The following is a 19,216-nucleotide window of genomic DNA, read 5'->3' as shown; positions in this document are numbered from 1 at the left end:
TATAAATTCCACATTTGATACTTCAGTGCCTTGGGAGGGAAGCTAGTAACTTGTCCTATATCCAATGGGAGGAAAGAATTATATCTACCTACAAAGTAGCTTAAACTGTTTTAACATCTTGAACTTGAGAAACTTTGAGAAGTTATTAACATAAAGAACTGAATCAAATGGCTTTAACATCTGATTCACAAAAGATTGCAAGAAGTCATAAACTTACTAAAAGGCATTTGTACCATCTTAAAAGTGAAGCACTTAGCTGTAAAGACTTTAAATCATCATTTGCATAATTCACTATTCATCATAATTAGCTGTAAAGACTTTAAATCATCATTTGCATAATTCACTATTCATCATAATTGCACTATTTTATAATTTGCTTACTTTCATATACTCTAGATAAATCTGTAAATTTGCTTAATTTCATATACACTAGGTAAATTTGTACATAACTCTTATCCTATAAGCACCCTCTCCTCCCTTTGCCCTCCTCTCCCGTTAGAATTTGTTTAACTTAACTTTTAGAATTTGTTAGAATTTGTTTAACTTATTTTTCTCTAACAGCTTAGTTCTACATTCCCTGTTATAATGTAACTTTTGTTTTATTTGCTCTGTTAACTGGTTCCCCCTAGTTTACTGTAAACCGGTACGATAAGACCTGGTCTTGAGCATCGGTATATTAAAAGAATTTAAATAAATAAATAAATAAATTTGCACCTTATCAGTAAACGAGAAATGTTGGAACCCACCTAACAACTCTCATGTGTTTTATTGAGTAGTGACTTGATATTTCTCTGTGCTTTACACAATATATAAAATTGGGACTTAAATTAAGCATTGTCTTCCATAAAATAGGGCCTGCAATGGAGAAAGCATGCTCGTGACTCATGACAGTCTAGTACTTTTTGGAGATGGAATTTGTAAAAGGAACTGATTTTTTGACCTAAGATTCCTTGATGGGATGTAGAGATGAAAAGTTGGGGAAAGCCATGAATTTTTATTGTTATGGATAAGATTATGTATTATTGACATTTTATATTAAATGCGCCATTTGATTGGTAGCCAGTGTAGGTTGAAAAGGACTGGGGAAATGTGATCATGTAATCACTTGTTTGACAGTAGGTGGGGGAGCTGCATTCTGTACTAACTGAAGTGGTCGTACAGTTTTATGGGGTAATCTTTTATATAAAGGGAATTATAGTAATCCAATCCCATGAGTATCAAGGATTGAAGCACTGTATGGAAAGCAATTGGATCAAGTAATGGCTTGATGTGCTCTAGAAGATGAATTTTATAAAATGAAGATTTAACTGTGGACTTAATATGCATCCGTATGTCCATATTGTTCTTTTAAGAAAGCTTTCCTGGTTACTTCCATTATATGAAATTCCAGTCCATATGAGGAATCTATAGTAGCACCCAGGTTTTTTATTTTGGGAAAAAGGATACCCACAGACTTATCAATGAAAATCCCATCACTAGTTAAGCTTCTCTTTGTAAGGTCTAGGAGGACTATTTAGAAAGGAGTGAAGAAAAACACAAAGCAGAAAGAAAACGGGAAGAAAGACAAAGATGGAAGAAATAAGATGGGAAAGACAAGAAGGATTCAAATTAAATGGACATCACAGCTACAGAGAGTAGTCAAAGGATTTTCTACAAATAATGCATTTAATTCAAAGACAGTCATGAAGCAAGCAAGAAGAACGAAGGAGTTTTTTAGATTAGTTCTAATTCTAGGTCAGAGAAAAAATGGGGATGTATATGGAGTCTCTACTTAACCACTATCATGACTTACCAAAATATATTTTTTGCAGCAGTAAGGAGAAAAATATGTAGACTATCTTGACTGCATTTATGTGCCTCCCAAATTTTCCAAACTATTTCCTGGAGTAATATAATTGCTGAACCTAGGTTTTCAATGTAGCTATTCTGTAAAAAGTGTGCTCATACAGATAAAAAATTAAGATAAAATAAATCTATTACGATTTTCATTTTTAAAACATTCATAGAATAATAATTACATACCGAAATAAATGACACTGAATACGTTTTAACGCATACTGTTCCTACATATGCCAGCCCAATGGTCGTATTATAAGATCTGTTCCTGTGATGCAAAAAAAAAATTAGAAAATTATTTTGTACCAAATATAGTAACATATTTTTAAATTGAAATTAAAATACTATTGTTAATAACTGTAGATGTTAAAAGATGGCATGAGTTCTAATATCAGTTTCTTAGGCCATAAAGCAAAGTAAGCTACTTGTAACAGGTGTTCTCCGAAGACAGTCACATGACTGGGTGATATGACTGCACATGGTACCAAGTGGAATAAACTTTCCAGATTTTTTCTGATAAAGGCACAGAGGTCAATATTCACATGACAAAGCAGGGAATTTATATTTGCTGAACCAGTTTAGAAAGACTGAACAATACACATACTGGCAGCCTGCAGGAAAATTTGGACTGGATTTCTGTTTAGATTGGAGTTCCAGCACAGGAGTTTTCCTTGCCCACATAACACACCAAACCAGCCTTGCACAAGTAATGGGGGCTAGAACTGGTCACCCCAACACTCAATCTGGTCCCAACATCTATTTTTAAACTATTTTTCCTGGGAGCTACATGGACTTGCTTACTGGGATTCATCTTTCTCTCCAGGATAAGGTGGCCACCCTATTATTCTGTCTCTTTTACCACTTTCCCCTCTTCTGTTCCTGTATCCCTCAACTGGCTCACTGCAGTCCCTCTCTCAGATCATGGTCAAGCAGTGAGAAAAGGGGATGAACCCAGAGGGCATTGCTGCAGAGATCTGTAGAGCCACTGGAAACTGAGGGTTGTGCTGTGTCCCACCTCCTCTCCCCATCCCATCCAATCATAATGCAGGAAAGGAGGCAAGCGGGAAGGAACACAGCTCAGCTCTTGGCTCTGTCTTTCCCTATAACCAGGAAGCTGTGGGAAAGAAAGGAGCCTCTTGCAAAAACTGGATTTTCAGTGTCCTGTCCGTACTTTTGACTGGACACTATACAGCACATCTGAAATCTGACTGCCCAATCCAAAACCAGGCAGTTGGCAACCCTACTTCAGGACTTTCTCTCCTACAACCAAGAAACAGAGGCTATCCCAGCATCCCTTGCTGCTGTCCCTGCTGTGCTCTGGTGCCTCTATCACTCCCCGGGAGGGGGCAGCAGTAGCTTCTCATGGAGGGACTGTGGTAGTTTGTTACTGCTGCAGGAGCTTGGTAAGTGCACTCCGCTGCTTGTCCTCCCCCTTACCTTTATTTTACTCTGTCTTAGTTTTGTTTTACTTTGATCTCTTTTATTTTTACTTTTGTGCCTGCCCCTGCAGTGCTGATTTAACACGGCTCCTTTAAGATTACAGGCTATAACATCATCGTTGCTGGGCTGCTAACATGACACTAACTATTTTATTTATTTAGCATTTGTTTATATACCGAGGTATAGCTGACATTGCCTTCACTCCGGTTTACATTATAACAACCAGTTACATTTAAATTCATAACAGTATGACAGAGATTGAATCAAAAAACAATAACTTAATAAAATTCAGTAAATACATTGAACATTAGATATGAATGTATGCAAACCTTGAAGTAGACTGTTGATATCGTAAATGAGAAAAAGGTTCCTGCGAGTCAGGGCAAAGTCAGAAGGAGGGGGTTGCTGGCATGAAAAGGACTGAGAAGTGGATATGATAAAAAGGTTTAAGTTCTGCTGTCAATGGGTGAGCAGTCATTGTATGACTGTGAGAGCAGCCAGTTTTTAAGATCTTTTTTAAAAGATTTGGAGTTTACTTGCGAATTGAGGTGTTGAGGTAGTGAGTTCCATAATTTTGGGCCGACGATAGAGATGGCTCTATTTCTAGTGGAGGATAGTTTGGCTTGTGGTAGTGAAGGGACATCCAGCTGAATTTTGTATGTTGATCTTGTTGTACGTGATGATTTATGTAGATGTATAATATTGTCCAGGGCAGTGAAGTCAGCTTTGTGAATTGTCTTGTGTAGGATAGTGAGGACTTTGTACTCTATTCTTTTTTTAACTGGTAGCCATTGTAAGTTGTAGAGTACTGGGGATATATGGTCGGATTTTCTTTTACCAGTCAGGACTCTGGCAGCTGCATTTTGGAGTAACTGCAGTGGTCTTAAGGTTGAGTTAGGAAGGCCTATTAGAAGGGAGTTGCAGTAGTCCAAACTGGAGAATATGAGGGTTTGAAGAACGGTTCTGAAATCCTGGGGGTGAAGCAGCGGTTTTAGGTGTTTGAGTATTTGAATTTTGTAGAAGCCTTCTCTTGTTTTTGATGTGATGTGTTTTTTAAAATTTAGCTCATTATCTAGCCAAAAACCAAGGTCTTTAACGTTGTCTTTGAGTTGAATTTGAATGTTGTCAATTGGAAGGGTGGAGTGGATGTTATACCAGAGTTTTTTCTTGAAATTAGTATACATTCTGTTTTGTTCATATTTAAGCATAATTTTAAATTGTTTAGCAGCTTTTGTATTGCTTCAAGGTGTGAGGCTGCTTTTGACAGTGTTTCTTCTAAAGACGAAGTAATGGGAATGAGAAGTTGTATGTCATCAGCATACATGTAAAAAATGATGTTAAGGCTTGTTAGAAGATGGCATAAAGGTAGAAGGTAGATATTAAAGAGAATGGGTGATAAAGCCGACCCTTGAGGAACTCCAGTTTCCAGGGGGATAGCCTCAGATGAAAAGCTGTTGAAGGAGACTTTGAAAAATCTGTTTTTAAGGAAAGAGGAGAACCATTTAAGGGCTTTTCCAGCTAGCCCGATGGATTCCAGGCTAAAAATAAGCCTTTTGTGGTCCACTGTGTCAAAGTTTGCTGACAGGTCGAGGAGGATCAGAAGGTGATCAAGTTTGTTATCGAAACTTCTTAATAAGGAGTCAGAAAGACTGAGTAGTAAGGTTTCTGTACTCAGGTTTTTTCTAAAACCGTGTTGTGTGGGAAATAGAATTTTGTGGTCGTCAAGGTGTTCGTTTAGTTGTTTCAGAACCGCCTTTTCTGTCAATTTAGCAAAGAGGGGAAGGTTTGATATTGGGGTGGTAGTTGTTTAAATCTTCAGGGTTGAGGTTTTTTTTCTTAAGTAGAGGCGTGATTGTAGCGATTTTTAGTTTGGTAGGAAGCTCACCCTCAATAAGAGATTTGTTGATGATTGCTGCTATTGTTGGGGCTAAAGGATGAGCGATTTCCTTTAAAGCTCGGGTTGGGATGGTGTCCATGTCATGACGTGCAGGGTTTATTTTTTTTCAACATTATCTCTGTTTCCAAGTTGGAGATAGGATTGAATTCAAGCCAAGGACTTATGTTTTAAAAATGATTGCTTTTCAAATGATAGATGGGGTGTTGAAGGCATCAGTAATTTTGAAATTTTGTTCTTAAAGAAGATGGCTAATCTTGGCTCAAATTTTTTTTACAGTGGTATTGGGATTGTTGTTTTCGGCGATGAGGTTGTTTACTATGTTGAACAGTGATTTAGAATTGTTGGCGGAGTTACTTATTTTTTTACTGTAGTAGTCGCGTTTCGTGTTCTGGATGGTTTTTTTGTAGGCGGCTAGATGTGTGCGGTATTTCTGCTGTAATACTGGCTGTTTGTTTTTTTGCAAATGGAACTAGCAGTTCAATTTGCTCTCTTGGCTTTAAACAGCTGATTCTGGGGGAAAGACAGTACCAAAATAAACAAGAAGTGTGTTGTCTCTGCCAAGCCTTGCCTAGCACTGCTTTCTGCAGCTCAGGTAACTTTTATTTAATAAAATATTTTTTAACCTGTTCACACTTCCCCCTCCTTTATCATAATTTGTCCTCGGTATTTCTGTACCATCCATTCTTATATTTATCTGTACTGTTACTTAAGGTAACAGATAAAACAGTTGCTTAACAAAGCATTGATATCATCCTGGCAGCTCTGTTGGCTGACCTTTTCAATGCTTCTAGAGTCTGCAGTAGTTCCAGAGGACTGGAAAAGGGCAGATGTGGTTCCTATTCATAAAAGTGGAAGGAGGAGGCTAGGAACTGCAGCCAGTTCATCTGACCTCTGTTGTGAACAAACTAATGGAATCGCTGCTAAAACAGAGAACAGTGCAATTTTTGGAATCCAATGGATTGCAAGATACGAGGCAGCATGACTTTACCAGAGGTAAATCTTGTCAGATGAATCTGAGCAATTTCTTTCATTGGATGACCAGAGAGTTGGATCAAGGAAAAGTGCTAGATGTAGTGTACTTGAATTTTAGCAAGACCTTTATGTTTAAACAATTTTTTTTTTTTTTATGTTTAAACAATAGCAAGACCTTTAACACGATTCCACACAGAAGACTTATAAATTGTGTGCTCTTGATATGGATCCTAGCATGACTGATTGGGTTAAAAACTGGCTAAGTGGGAGGCAGAAAAGGGTAGTGGTAAACGGAGTTTTCTCTGAGGAAGGTGTGTTGTTAGTGGTGTGCCTCAGTGATTGTTCTTTGGATAGGTTCGTTTCAATATTTTTTGTAAGGGACATAACTGAAGGATTGTCAGGAAAGACTTGTCTTTCTGCTGATGATGCTAAAATCTATAACACGATGGACAACCAGGAAGGTGTGAAAAGGAGAGGAGAGATCTAATGAAGCTTGAGGAATGGTTACTCCTGGGGGAATTCTGTGCAAACAAATGTAAAATTCTGCGCACAAAAACTTTAAATTCTGCAAAATCCAGCAAACTTTATATTGGTCAAAATAACACAATTTACATGATAGTTAAGTAATTATATACGAAGTACCATAAAGTCCGAAAATCCCATTTTTTAGACTCGATGAACCTATGTTAGTTTGACCCTCATAATAGACTTCATTGTGTAGTTTTGAAAACAACTTTAAGACTCCTCTTTATCTTTAATCATCGGTCAATTACTATTCAATATTTTTAAAGGTTTTTTTTTCATTTCCCATTAATTGTGCAAATAGACAGAAGTCCATACAATAATCACATGTGCTATATATATAAATGATCACTTGTAACGAAACTGGAAAAATTCTTCAAATTGCTTCACCACATCACTTATCTTAAAACTTTAATTTGCTCCTGTGCTGGTATAGAAGCCTTCGGCTACACAGAAGCTGCCTTCTGCTATGAGGAAGCTCTGCCCGACACGGCACCGTGTTTCAGATTTTGCGATCCTTTCTCAAGGGCTGAAATCATATTGCAGTGGTCAGTGTTCAAATATGGCACGATGGCGTTCCATTTCCGGTATCAGCGGACTGCCACGGTCCCATGTTGGGCAGAGCTTCCCCCTCCCCCCCGCTCTTACCTCCCATGATCTCACCCTCCCCTCCCCCACACCCCCTCCCCTCATATAGGCTCCCTCTCTGAAACCCACACTCAAGCATCCCCTTGCTCTTACCTCCCATGCTTTCACACCCAGCAGGAATATAGTGTGACCTAGGATCCCAGATGGGAATGGGAAATAATAGAGTTTTAGTTCAAATTGGGTGAGTGCAGCCTCGCTCTGAATTAGATCATGATGACTGGTCCAGGTTAAGCAGGGAGGACAGAGCAGGACGCCAAACTACACAGTAAAGGCGTCACAAGCAAGAATTATTTTGAAAGAAAATATGTAAGTAAAAAATAATTTTTTGTGGTATAAAATTGTTTTTTGTTGAATGTAATATTAAACATAGTAGATTAAATGGTATTTGTTATATTTTTAAGAAGTATGTTCCAGAGCCCTTGAAACTATGAGGTAGCTAAAGTAAAAACTCTCTAAGGTCCCTGAAGCAGACAAGCATTGTCGAAACATGGCTGATGTTGGGCAGGCGGCTTCGACTCATGTGAAAGGTAACAGCAGTTGGGCAGGTTTTGACCCACATCACAGAGATAGATAAGTATTGGTTTAAAGAAGTGCGTGCGTTCTATGGGAGTCGAGCTGACCGCCAGGGAGAGTGGCAATCAAGGACCAGATATGAAATAAATGAAATTTGAAAAAAAGAAATACAGAAGAATCATTTTGAGAATAAAGTCTGTGGCCATAAAAAGGTATAATCACAGAGTGGGTATTTCATGGCTACCACACATAACCACACATTAGGGAGTTCCCTATATATGGTTAGTAGTTGATGATCTTTTTAGGTGGGAACTGAGGTTTGGTTGATGGTAGTTAACCCAAAACAAGGGCAAGGCTGGAAATACACAGGCAAGGAAGACACAGACAAGGAAGGTCACCAGGAGGCCTAAACAGAGGAAGGGAAAAGCACACAGACAAGATAGGCCACCGGGAAGCGTAGAGAGGGCAAGGACTTGGCAAGGAATACAAGAACAAGGCAAGGTGTATACAGAAACCGGCAAACAGGAACCTTTGGCAAGGCAAGGTTAGAACAAGGATGGCCAAAGGAAAAAGCCAGGATGACTCGATGATAAGGCTCTGGGCAATGAGTGAGACAGGCTTTTATAGGACTGGCCTTGCTGATTCATGCAGCCTTCAAGACAGAGGCTAGAGTGGGTCTAAACCTAACCCCATGTAGGCCCATGCTGGCAGGTGGTGCTTAGCAGCCAGTATTGTTATACTAATTCAAATCCACAGTAACTGTAATACCTCTATTTGGCCTGTGCCTAAGCCCAATAAAAGTGGTGCCTCACCCAGGATCTATACAATATTAATACATGTGTAATTCCTTGCTTTCTATTGTTCCTAATCCAGCCATGATTTTGTCTACCATTCCACCTACAGTAGTGATTTATTTAGTGATAGATCTCACTGATGCTTTTTTTTGTACAGTTGCATTGAATACCCAATTTTACATTTTTATTTGCATTCACTTATAGGAGGATACAATATATATGGACGCATCTACTTCAGGGCTACATTGAAAACACCTTCATTTTTAACCAGCATCTGCACCAAGACTTAGCTGATGAGACCCTCCAGGGCACATCAGTACAGTATGTAGATGACCTCCTGCTCTGCTTCCTAGACCAGCAGAGCCATTTACAGCATGGGTGCACAAACAGTAGGGAGGGTGTAAACAAGCTTCTAGGGTGCCACCAGCAGCAGTGATCCAGGAAGAAAAGACAAGAATGCCCACCTCTACTGTCTAGGGCCTAGTGGAGTGTCATATCATGGGGAAAGGTGCATGCGGTCCCCGGTGGACCAGATCCCACCTGAAGTTGAAAAACAGGGAGAGAAGCCATGCAACTGCCAATGGACCTCATCCCACTGGTGGCTAAGCAGAGAAGGACACCTTTCCCATCTTCTGTGCAGGCCCACGGTATTAGAAATCATGAGAGTAGTACTATCTCTATGCTAATCTCGCAAGATCAGAATACAGGAAGTGCTAACCCTGCCAATTTTTAATATCATGGGGCCTGCACAGAGGAAGCAGCAGAATGGGCTTCAGTTCTAAAAGCAGCAATGAGTGACTGGCTCTTCCTCAAACAGCCATGTGGCAGCAGTGACAGTGGAAGAAGGAGTGAGAGAAGTTCCGAGGTTGCCAGAAAAACAAAGAAAGAGGGCCAACCTTCAGAGTGTGTATGTCTATGAAAGGGAGCTTGTGTGTTTTTTTGTGTAAGAGAGAGAAAGAATGGGTGCCTGCCTGGGGATCTGTGTGTGAGATAATGAATGGGGATCTGTCTGTGTGGGTGTGTGTGAGAATGAATGGGTGCCTGACTGGGGGCCTGTCTGTGTAGGTGTGGGAATGAATGAGGGCCAGACTGGAGGTCTGTCTATGTGTATATGAGAGAGAATTGGTGCCTACCTGGGGATCTGTCTGTGTGAGAGAATGGGTGCATGAGAGAGAATAAACATGTGAGTGTGCATGAGAGAAAGAATATAAAGTTTGTACATCCCTCTAGCCCCCTGATTCTCAACAGTCTCAGGGTGACTGAAAATCAAGAGTTCCCAGGTACGGAAAGCAGGGGCTCCTGTTTTTAAAAACCTTATTAGTTTTAATTATTAGGTATTATTTGATATGTGTGCTGTTTTTAAATTTTTTTTGGTGCTTGAGAAATTTAAAAAAATGTATATGATTTTGATAGATGTTATTCTATTTGTCAGTACTTTTGAAATATTTATTCTTTTATTAGTATGATTCTACTATTATAATTGATGCTTTGTTTCTTGATTTTATTGTTTATGAGGAATGGTAGTTCTATTTTTCTATTGTTACATACAGAGTCTGGCTTCTTGGGGTTTCCATTTCAGTTTTTAAGAACATAAGAAATTGCCATGCTGGATCAAACCAAGGGCCCATCAAGCCCAGCATCCTGTTTCCAACAGAGGCCAAACCAGGCCACAACAACCTGGCAAGTACCCAAACACTAAGATCCCATGCTACTGATGCCAGTAATAGCAGAGGCCATTCCCTAAGTCAACTTGATTAATAGCAGTTAATGGACTTCTCCAAGAACTTATCCAAATCTTTTTTAAACCCAGCTACACTAACTACACTAACCACACAAATCCCAGAATTTAATTGTGCGTTGAGTGATAAAATAATGTTTTCCGATTAGTCTTCAATGTGCTACTTGCTAACTTCATGGAGTGCCCCCTAGTCCTTTTATTATCCGAAAGTGTAAATAACTAATTCACATCTACTGGTTCAAGACTTCTCATTATTTTAAAGACCTCTATCATATCCCCCTCAGCCATTTCTTCTCCAAGCTGAACATCCCTAATCTCTTCAACCTTTCCTTAAAGGGGAGCTGTTCCATCCTCTTTATCATTTGTCTCTCCCTTCTCTGTACCTTCTCCATTGCAACTATATCTTTTTTGAGATGCGGTAACCAGAATTGTACATAGTATTCAAGGTGTGGTCTCACCATGGAGCGATACAGAGGCATTATGACATTTTCCATTTTGTTAACCATTCCCTTCTTAATAATTGTCTGCATATTGCTATTTCTAATCTGTGATCCTATATTCTGTATTTGGTGAGGGTATGTCTCTGCTCTGCACATGTGACCAAGGTGAGAGATTCTGCTAGTCTGTAGTGTCTGTGTAGGGATCTATAGCACTTAGGTTTGTTTTGTTTCCCTAGTACAGAGCTTTCCAAAGTGTGTGTCGCGACACTTTAGTGTGTCGCCTGAGGTGTGCCGGTGTATCGCGCAAGCCCGATGCACGTGACACACCGGCAAGTGGGAGCCAATGCGGCCGCCGGTGGACCTCATCCCACTGGCGGCTGAGCAGTGAAGTATCGCTGTGCTGTGTGCCGCAGACACACAGCAGGAAGATCAGCATGGCCGTGGTGGAGCTCACCTCACCACGGCCTGAAGAACAAGGTCACGTCGAAACGTGCAGATGCTCCGCCTCCTTCCTGCCCACGCGGCCCCGGAAGGAAAATGTTGCCGGAGCCGCACGGGCAGAAAGGGGGAGGAGCATCAGCCGCGTGCAGGAGAGGAGCAGCGTAGTTACAGCATGTGAGAAGAGGAGGAGGCCCCCACCGCGGATCGGTCCAAAAAGATCAGGGCCGCCGCCCCTGCGATCGGCCCGAGAAGATCAGGGCCGCTGCAGAGCCCGTCCTGCAGCGACCCGTGAAGAGGAGGCCCAGAGGTAAGAGAGAGGCTGAGAGCCCGTAGAGTGTGTGCTTGAGATGAGTTGAGAGATTGTGTGCGTGTATGAGGTGAGTTGAGAGATTGGGTTGCGTGTATGAGGTGCGTTGAGAGATTGGGTGTGGGAGTGAGGACCTGAATGTTTGCAGAGACAGCATGTGAGAGAGCCTGTGTATGTGTGTGAGAGAGACAGCATGTGACAGTGAGAGCCTGTGCTTGAGCAAGACAGCATGAGGGAGTGAGAGAGAGCCTGGGTGTGTGAGAGTCAGACAGCATGTGCAAGAGAGAGACTGTGTATGAATGATTGTATGAGAGAGAGTATGTGACAGTGAGAGCCTGTGCTTGAGCAAGACAGCATGAGGGAGTGAGAGAGAGCCTGGGTGTGTGAGAGTCAGACAGCATGTGCAAAAGAGAGACTGTGTATGAATGATTGTATGAGAGAGAGCATGTGAGAGTGAGAGCCTGTGTGTGTGTGAGAGAGAGAAAGAAAGCATGTGAGAATGAGAACCTGACAATGTTTGAGGGAAGAAGACAGATGGAGAGAAAAGAAATAAAAAAAAAGACAATATGAAAGGAATTGGCAAAAAAATAAGAAAGGGGAGGTGGAACAAAAAAGCCTGTGACCAACCGATTAGAAAACTAAGTTCAGACAGCAAAGGTGAAAAAAAAAAGAAATAAATTACTTTTTACTGATTGGTACATGTAATCTTTGGTAATGTGCAAGAGTAGCACTTTCTCTATGCGGATCTCACAATGTACGAGATCAACATGGAGGAAGTGGAAACCCACGGGGCCTGCACAGAGGAGGCAGCAGAATGGGTTTCAGTGCCAATAGCAGCAATCAGCGCCTCCCCAATAGCCATGCGGCATCAGTGACAGTGGCAGCAGAGGAATGAGAGAGGCTCTGAGGTTGCTGGCAAAAGAAAGAGAGGGGGTCTGCCTTTAGTGTGCATGTGTATGAATGGGAGTCTGCCTAGGGGTGTATGTGTGTGAATGCATGGGTGCCTGCCTGAGGGTGTGTCTGTGTATGAGAATGTATGGGTGTCTTCCTGGGGTTTGTATGTGTGAGAATAGGTGCCGGCCAGTGTGTAGTATATGTGTGTGTGTGAGAATGAATTGGTGCCTGCCTGGGGGTCTGTGTGTGTGAGAATGAATGTGTGCATGCCTGGGGGATGGTGAGGGAGTGGTGTGAAAATGAATGGGAGCCTGCCTGGGGGTCAGTTTCAGTGTGTGAGAATGACTGGAAGCTTGCCTGGATTTGTGTGTTTGTGTGAGAATGATTGGGAACTTGCCTGGGTGTGTGTGTTTGTGTGTATGTGAGGGAGCCAGAGAGAGTGTGTATGAGAAAATCCAGGGGAGTAAGAGTTTGTGTGTGTGGGGGGGGGGGGGTGTGTGGAGGGGGGAGAGAGTGTCTTAGAGCCTGAGAGTGTGTCAGTGTCTGTGAGAGCGAGAGGTTATGGTGGGTATAAGAGCATGAATGTGTATGTATGTGACAGTGTATGTGTGAGAGAGAATGGACATGTGAGTCTGTGTGAGAGAGGATAACCTAATCCTGGACAATATCAGGGTGACTGGAAATCAAGAGCTCCCACGTATGGACAGTTTTTTTATTTATTTATTTATTTAAATTTCTTATATACCGGCATTCGCGATGGGAGTCGCATCATGCCGGTTTACAAATAACAAGGTGTGACAACAGAATAAATACTTAATAACTTAAAAACATTAACATGTGATAGAAGAATAAGGTAGCAGTTACAATAAAACAGGGATAAAATGCAACTTGGAATGAAGAGAAGGCAAAAGAGAGATTAACACTGAGATAACAAAAGAATGACCAAGGTAAATAAAACCAAGGTAAATAAACCTGCCTCATTAAAAAAAAAAAAAAAAAAAAGAGAGAACATTATTGAGTTGTCAAAGGTTGGTTGGTTGGTGAGAGACTTGATTGGTTGATTGGTTGGTGAGAGACTTTGACATATATTGAACCATTTGCCAAATAGCAGGCAATCATTCTACCAGCCAGAAGCTCAAAATTCCAGTTTTAATTCTCTTCAGGTTGCTAAAAGGAGCAATCATATGCACACAAACACAAAGAGAGGCAGATACCACCTCACATCCATACAGACACCTCAGTAAACAGCAGCACAAACTCCTTCTACTGCCAGTCACACTATGAACTAACATAAAATCCTGCAAGAAAAATACTCAAACTCTATACAGGAAACCTATATTAACGTAATAGTAGTAACACCAAGAATTCAAACAACAAGAGCCCTACCTGTGAAAAAGTATATATATATATATATATATATATATATATATATATCAAAAAAACCCCAGCGTAATGACGTTGGAGACAACTAGCACTTTTTACATATAGTCATCCAATTTAAATAACCCACAATATTTTAAAAATATTAACTTTTTATTAGTGTATTAACACTCACTCTACAAATATATTAATACAAAATTACAAAATTATGTCAAATACATTATTTTTACATACATTAAAAATTCATATTAGTCCAATGATTATTAACCCTCAGTTTTCTCCTGACTGCTAAACTCAATCTTGCCCTCATTGGACTTATACTCTCTTTGATGTTGTACTTGGTCTTCTGTGATGAATCAACCACTTAACTATTAAACATTTTATCTGCATAGCTTAATTACTACTGCTATGCCCATCAATCTTAACACAAATTAGTGGTATGTTCTATTTTGATGGTTCCATCTTCTATATATATATATATATATATATATATATATATATATATATATATCAACGTCTCTCACCAACTAATCAACTGTTGAACCATTTGCCAAATAGCAGGCAATCATGCTACCAGACAGAAGCTCAAAATTCCAGTTTTAATTCTCTTCAGGAAAATTGGTTCTTACCTGCTAATTTTCGTTCCTGTAATACCACAGATCAGTCCAGACAAGCAGGTTTTATTCATCCCTACCAGCAGATGGAGGTAAAGCACAAAACTTTGGGCTCTGATATATGAGAGTGCCACCTGCAGTCCCTCAGTATTAATCGATATCCAAGCCAAGATAAGTAAAATAAAGAGTGAATGAGGCTCCCAACATGGATACCCCTGACCAACTAAATAACAATGCAGAAAACATTAAACCGAGAACTCAAAGCCAAAAAATGACAAATCTGCTTTGCAAATAACTACAGCAGTAGACCAAGCAGTCTTTCGGCAGAGATCCTCAGGGTGGGACTCTGGACTGATATGTGGTATTACAGGAAAGAAAATTAGCAGGTAAAAACCAATTTTCCTTTCCTGATCATACCCAGATCAGTCCAGACAAGCGGAATGTACCAAAGCCCTCTTATACTGGACGGGAACCCGAAAGACCCGCTAAAAGAACACTCTCCCCAAAAAGGGGCCATCTCTGGGGCCCGCACATCCAAACAATAATGCTTGGTAAAAGTGTGCAATGAGGACCACACCGCAGCTCTACAGTTCTCCTGTGGAGACACCAGCTGACACTCAGCCCAAGATGTCGCCTGAGCTCGAGTTGAATGAGCTCTAAGCCCCACTGGAACCGCGCGTCCTTTGGCTACATAAGCTGCAGAGATCGTCTCTTTCAACCAACGAGACAAAGACGCCTTAGACGCCTTTTCGCCCTTCTTCGCTCCCCCGAACAAGACGAACAAATGATCCGAACGACGGAAAGCATTAGTGAATTTCAAGTAACGCAATACCAAAAGATGAAGCTCCCGACCCATCGAAGGATCCCTATCCCAATCCGGAAACCCGGGCAACTCCACTGATTGGTTCAAATGAAAAACCGACACCACCTTAGGAAGAAACAAAGGCACCATTCGCAAGGACACCTTATCCGATAATATCCGGAGGAACGGATCACGGCACAAAAGCGCCTGCAATTCCGAAATCCTTCTAGCTGAACAGATAGCTACCAAAAAGACCATCTGCAGAGTAAGGATCTTCAAAGATTTCCGGCTCAGAGGCTCAAAAGGCTCCTCGTAAAGGGCCGGCAATGCGAGATTGAGGTTCCATTCCAGACAAATGTGATGCAGAGGTGGACGGAAATGCTTGACTCCCCATAGAAAACACACCACATCAAGCTGGGAAGCCAAGGCCTTCCCCTGTTTTCTCCCTCTGAGACAGCCCAAAGCGGAAACCTGGACTCGAAGGAAACTATGGGCTATTCCTTTGGATAAATTCTCCTGCAAAAAGGACAAAATATGGGACACCGAAACCTGAAGAGGGTCCAATCCCTGTTGTCCACAGCAGGCCTCAAACACCTTCCATACCCTGAAATAGGCTCATGAGGTAGAAGCAAACCAAAACAAATCAAATGCCACTACTGCAGCGATTGGAAATTATAATCAATCAATCAGGAGCTGCTGCTCAATCGCTGGAATATGAGAATAATGAAAACTTAAATACCAACTTGTGAGATATTTGTTAATGTTTAGTAACAATTTATGACACCTACTGTGTATTCAATGTATACTGGTGTTGATAAATTATTTGTGTGATAATTTAAAAATTATAAAGGAGTGGAGGGAAAGTTTCATATAAACTCGTTGGTGTCTCGGCACCACGGTTATGTGGTGGTATAATCATTAACTTGCCCCCTCCTCCTATGTGGAATTTTTTTTGTTACTATAAAAAGTGTTGTCTTTCGCCTATGTGACCTCTTCCGTGAAGTGAACGTCGGACTAATTTATGAAGCCATAACAGTGCTAAATTTAAAGAGCTAAAATGCTCTACTTTTAAACTTTTAAGGAGTAAAGTTCAGACTTCCCTTTGTAGTGTTGGTATGCGCTATCCAATTTCCAACAAAGATCCCGACACAGTCGATCCGTGTTTCAGACTATTAGTCTTTCCTCCGGTGACGGAGTGAGTGCCACTCTGCCAAGAGTCGTATATTTTAAGTTCATCAGAGGCTTTCATCGAATGGAGTTCACCCAGATTCCCAGCAAGTTGGCAGCTCTACAATGTTTCACACCCCTGAGGAAAGACTAATAGTCTGAAACACGGTTCGACTGTGTCGGGATCTTTGTTGGAAATTGGATAGCGCATACCAACACTACAAAGGGAAGTCTGAACTTTACTCCTTAAAAGTTTAAAAGTAGAGCATTTTAGCTCTTTAAATTTAGCACTGTTATGGCTTCATAAATTAGTCCGACGTTCACTTCACGGAAGAGGTCACATAGGCGAAAGACAACACTTTTTATAGTAACAAAAAAAATTCCACATAGGAGGAGGGGGCAAGTTAATGATTATACCACCACATAACCGTGGTGCCGAGACACCAACGAGTTTATATGAAACTTTCCCTCCACTCCTTTATAATTTTTAAATTATCACACAAATAATTTATCAACACCAGTATACATTGAATACAGAGTAGGTGTCATAAATTGTTACTAAACATTAACAAATATCTCACAAGTTGGTATTTAAGTTTTCATTATTCTCATATTCCAGCGATTGAGCAGCAGCTCCTGATTGATTGATCATGAGGTAGAAGGGCATTGCGCTTGGAGAAGGGTGGCAATTACAGCCTGGCTTTTGAGAGGAGGCAATCGCCTCCTCTCAAAAGCCAGGCTGCGAGACAGAAGCGATCCTCCCGATCAGAAAATATAGGACCCTGACTAAGGAGATCCAGTAGGTGGGTCTGGTGTAGCGGACCATCCACTGCCAGATGCACCAGATCCATGAACCATGGGCAGCGAGGCCACTCTGGAACCACCATTATCACTGACCCCGTGTGACCCTCTACTCGCCTGAGCACCTTCGCTATCAGCGGCCATGGAGGGAAGACATACAGGAGGACCACGGTCGGCCACAGATATACCAGGGCATCGAGCCCCATCGCCACAGACTCTCTCTGGTGGCTGAAGAATCTTTGCGTCTTGGCATTGAGACTCGTTGCCATGAGATCGAACTGTTAGGTCCCCCACCGCTCGCAGAGGAGCTCCCAGGCCCTCCGAGAGAGTTCCCACTCTCCCGGTTCCAACTGTTGTTGGCTGAGGTAATCCGCTTGGACATTGTTGACTCCTGCGACGTGGCGATTCCCTCGAGATGAAGCTCTGCCCACTCGAACACCAGCTGAGCCTCCTGTGCTACCGTGGCGTTTGATATAAGCTACCATTGTCGGTTGATATAAGCTACCATGGTCGAGTTGTCCTAGAAAACTCACAGCATCCGATCGTGGACCAAGGGTAGAAATTGCTCTAGAGCTCTGCGTACCACTCTAGTCTCCAGGCGATTGATGGACCATGCCTGCTCTGACACCGACCAAAAGCCCTGAGCAGACTTGCCCAGACAAATCGCTCCCCAGTCCCGAAGACTGGCATCCGTGTTGACCACCACCCAATGCAGGATCTCGAGAGGCATTCCCTTCTCCAGATTGCTCCGCGTCATCCACCAGGCTAGAATGGACCTGGCTGGCTGAGACAGAGGCAGAAAATATTGTTGCGACAGAGGATTGCAACGGGACAACAGTGCTCTCTGCAACGGCCTGAAGTGAGAAAACGCCCAGGGCACCAGTTCCAATGTGGACGCCATCGAACCCAGGACCTGTAAATAATCCCAGACCTTTGGCACCTGTAGACGCAACAGGCACGCTATCTGTCCCTGAATCTTATTCACCCTGTCACCTGTGAGAAACACTCTGCTCTGAGGGGTGTCGAAATGGGCTCCCAAGTATTTGAGGGATCGGGAGGGGACCAGATGACTCTTCTGCACATTTATGACCCAGCCCAGAGATTCCAGGAGTGACCGAACTCGGTCCACAGACCACACACACTCCTCTAGTGACTTTGCCCGGATCAGCCAGTCGACCAAGTACGGGTATATCAGAAATCCCTCCTGTCGCAGAGCTGCCGCTACTACTACCATCACCTTTGTAAAGGTCCGCGGGGCAGTAGCCAGTCCGAAAGGAAGCACTTGAAACTGATAGTGCTGTCCTAGAACCATGAATCTGAGAAATATATTGGTGATCCTGAGGGATGGGGATATGCAGATAAGCCTCTGTGAGATCCAGAGATGCCAAAAACTCTCCTCCCCATACCATTGCAATTATGGTGCGCAACATTTCCATCCGAAAACATGGTACCTTCAAACTCTGGTTGATCTTCTTCAGGTCTAAGGTAGGGTGGAACGTGCTTTCCTTCTTGGGCACCACTAAGTAGATGGAATATATGCCTTGCCTCTGTTCGGACATTGTTACCGGCACAACCCCCTCCAGTCTTAAGACGCTGAAGTGTTTCCTGGACTGCCATCCACTTGCGTCGGGAAAGACAATGCGACTCCAGAAACACCGACCGCAGAGGGCGAGAAAATTCTAAGGTGTAGCTGTCTCTCACCTGATTACCATGGGGGCCAGCCTGCCCCCGATTACCAGGAGTGGACCTGCCAGATCTCATTGTGGACTTATTTCCACCCCCTCCCTGGGTGGATCCGCCTCTAGATGACCTTCCAGACTCCCGCAAGGACTGTTGCCTGTGCGAGGACTGTCGTGGGGCCGAGACCCCTGAAGACCTTGGTTGTTGAAAACGCCTTTACTCCCGAAAGCGAGGCCGAGAGGAGAAAGGTTTCCGGTCAGACTTTTGATCCTTTGGCAGCCTATTTCCCTTCGTCTCTCCCAGCAACTTCATCAGACGATTGAGATCCTC

The 19,216-nt window shown here is 42.2% G+C and overlaps 1 protein-coding gene across 1 annotated transcript in view; it reads right to left on the bottom strand.

Moving 5' to 3' along the window:
* LOC115092769 (disintegrin and metalloproteinase domain-containing protein 9-like) overlaps positions 1-19,216 on the bottom strand; it is a 461,831-nt gene that overhangs the window by 68,581 nt on the left and 374,034 nt on the right. The window contains exon 10 of the mRNA XM_029604072.1: positions 2,023-2,104. Coding sequence (XP_029459932.1) covers positions 2,023-2,104 — 82 coding nt within the window. The remainder of the gene's footprint in view (positions 1-2,022; positions 2,105-19,216) is intronic.

This window comes from Rhinatrema bivittatum, chromosome 5 (assembly GCF_901001135.1).
Source record: "Rhinatrema bivittatum chromosome 5, aRhiBiv1.1, whole genome shotgun sequence".
Lineage (NCBI taxonomy): Eukaryota > Metazoa > Chordata > Amphibia > Gymnophiona > Rhinatrematidae > Rhinatrema > Rhinatrema bivittatum.
Note: the sequence above shows the minus strand (reverse complement) of the source record. Positions and strands in the feature narration are given on the sequence as shown.